The sequence below is a fragment of the Bison bison genome, unplaced genomic scaffold (assembly GCF_000754665.1).
Source record: "Bison bison bison isolate TAMUID 2011002044 unplaced genomic scaffold, Bison_UMD1.0 scf7180017834257, whole genome shotgun sequence".
NCBI classification, from domain to species: Eukaryota; Metazoa; Chordata; class Mammalia; order Artiodactyla; family Bovidae; genus Bison; species Bison bison.
In genome coordinates, this window is record NW_011472628.1 from 17,758 (window position 1) to 20,794 (window position 3,037).

Below are 3,037 nucleotides of genomic sequence, written 5' to 3' on the forward strand. Positions count from 1 at the left end.
TTTTTCTTTAATTTTTATGCTTTTTGTTAGGATGTTTTCTTTGCAAAATTTAAAAATTTAAGTATTCCAGAGTTTTCCTATGCAAAAGTAAAATATTTATAGATTTGTTTGCAGGAAGTAAAATATTTATAGATTTGATTGTTTTTCTGATTGGAACATAAGGTTCTTAAAGTTTTTTACTACACATATTTATAGCAGGGTTTCATTCGATCTGTTTTTTTATTGCAGGTGGAAATTGCAGCTACATGAGCTGACTAAACTTCCTGCTTTTGTGCGTGTTGTATCAGCAGGAAATCTTCTAAGCCACGTTGGTCATACCATACTGGGTATGAACACAGTTCAACTATACATGAAAGTTCCAGGAAGCAGAACACCAGGTAACTTTTATGAACTAACACTTGACACACAAATTGATCAAAATGTGAACCATGCAAGAGAGACCTGGATTCTTTTCATTTATAATGAATGAAACTGGTAGAGTTGTTTCTGTTACAAGATATGACTCTTGAACTGAGCTCAGATTATTAATATTTTTCCCCCCTTGGTAGTATCTTTTTAAAAGTGTAATATCCCTGAAATAACAACAGTGTAATCTAGAAACTTGATCATTGGAGTATTCCTGGGAAAAGAAGTCCCTGTGACTTAAAGACTATTTTTGATCCCATCTACTGCAGAGTGGCAGGGTTGTCCTAAACTTTTACCACAATCATGATAAGAAATATGTTTTATATTATGGCAGTGCAAAACCAGTTTTTTGGAATAATGCATTTTCTAATCCATTGCCTTCTATTTCATCTAACAAAGAAAGTGTATGTTGCAATCCCCTTGTTGGATTGCAGTGTACAGTTTACAACAGCACTTGATGTGGAGACATTACTAGCCTCGTCCAGGTGTCTAGTCCAGATTTTACCACCAACTAGGCTTGTCACTCGGAGAAGGCAATGGCACCCTACTCTAGTACTCTTGCCTGGAAAATCCCATGGGTGGAGGAGCCTGGTAGGCTGCAGTCCATGGGGTCGCACAGAGTCGGACACGACTGAAGCAACTTAGCAGCAACAGCAGCAGGCTTGTCACTTTGACAAGTCACTTTTCTTCTCTGGGTCTTTTTTTTCCATTTGTAAAATGAAGTTATGTTAGTTTTAGACTTAGAATTCTGTCCAGCACTAATATATCATGTTTTTTGTGCTCCTTTTGATTGATACGAAATTTCAGAGGGTGATGTTCAAAATATTTAACAATTAGGATGGGTGTTGGTGATGAAGAGTTTAGTTCTACCAATGCTGACAAGCTGCATATCATCCTCAGGTGTTTCTGTTTGCTCCTTGAAGTAGCCATGGTTTGAAGATCAGATTGCTTCATTCTTTATTACCTGTTCATTGAATTGTACCTAAAAAATTGTTTTAAGATAGGCCTATGCTTGTTTCTCAGAGAAGGCAGTGGCACCCCACTCCAGTACTCTTGCCTGGAAAATCCCATGGATGGAGGAGCCTGGTAGTCTGCAGTCCATGGGGTCGCTAAGAGTTGGACAAGACTGAGTGACTTCACTTTCACTTTTCACTTTCATGCATTGGAGAAGGAAATGGCAACCCACTCCAGTATTCTTGCCTGGAGAATCCCAGGGACGGGGAAGCCTGGTGGGCTGCCGTCTGTGGGGTTGCACAGAGTTGGATACGACTGAAATGACTTAGCAGCAGCAGCAGCATGCTTGCTTCTGGGTAAAGTAGGTCAGAGGTTCCCAGTTCTGGCTGCTCATTCTTTTCTAATAAGCTTTTAAAATATGTGTAGTTGACTAATATCTGGAGCTCGAGAGCCGGGCATCCATATTTTAAAAAAATAAATAAATAAAAGTTCTTCAGAGAATTCTAGTATACAGCCAGGATTAATACTATTAGGCTGTAGTTTGTGTCCTCAGGCCATTGGAAGCCCAATTCTGTGATATTTTATGAATAGTTGAATAAAGTAGAAATAGTTCTGGAATAAATGGTAGAAGATCTATCTACTCCTTACTCTGTCATTTAGACACCAGCGTAAATGCTAAGCAAGTTATTTGAATTCTCTGTAGTTCATTTTTCTTATGTATGTTGAATTGGATTGATTCTATTAAAATTCATTTCAACTGAAATTTTCTCTCATCAATTTGAATTATTTTATGCAAATAGTATTATTCTTATATCAAAGAATGCAGTTATTCATTATAAATCAAGGGGGAAGCAAACTTGATAGATCACTTATTTGTCACTTCTGTCTAGAATGTTGGGGGTTTTTTGGTTGGTTTGTATACAAGGTATAGTTTTTCAAAGTGTCCTATGGAACCTTAAAGAATTTTCTAAAAAATTCCCTTAAGGTAGTGCTATCCAATAGAAATATAATGCAAGTCATATATATGACTTAAATAGACTTAAATGTGACTTAAAATTTTATAGTAACATTAATGAAAAATGAAATTAATTTTATCCTACTTATTACCAAATAATCTTTTTAACATGTAATCAATACAAAATTATTGAAACAACCCTTTGAAATACAGTATATACTTTGCAGTTATTGCACGTCTCAGTTCACATTACCATATCTTAAGTGGTTATTGTATTAGACAACTTAGTATTAGAAGAAATGTTCATTAGTTTGCTTCAATTTTTTAAAATTGCTTTGAATACTTTTTCGTGGGACAAGCACTTTGTTCTTGGATTTACCTAGATAAATATGTTACCTGCTTTAATGGACTTTATGATCAGCCTATGTTTTAAACTAGAGATGCTCTCAGGTTCTACCCTAAAAGGTTTTTAGTTAGATGATGGGATCCCAACGTCTCTAATTTTAATTACAGCTTAATTTTACTTAGAGTCCATGCCATGAATACTTCCAGCCATCTACCTGTGATAAGAGACAGTAGTATTACAAGTACTATCTTCACATTATGCTGTGATACATAGAAGACTAGGGTGTTGTGTGCACAGAGTGTGGCAAGAGCAGCTACATTTTTATTAATAGAGGTGAAACTCATGTAACAAAATTAAACCCTTTGAAGTATGCAGTT

The 3,037-nt window shown here is 35.8% G+C and overlaps 1 protein-coding gene across 1 annotated transcript in view; it reads left to right on the top strand.

Moving 5' to 3' along the window:
- KDM6A (lysine (K)-specific demethylase 6A) overlaps positions 1-3,037 on the top strand; it is a gene marked incomplete at its 5' end in the record, with an annotated part of 45,455 nt that overhangs the window by 16,923 nt on the left and 25,495 nt on the right. The window contains one exon of the mRNA XM_010832737.1: positions 229-377. Coding sequence (XP_010831039.1) covers positions 229-377 — 149 coding nt within the window. The remainder of the gene's footprint in view (positions 1-228; positions 378-3,037) is intronic.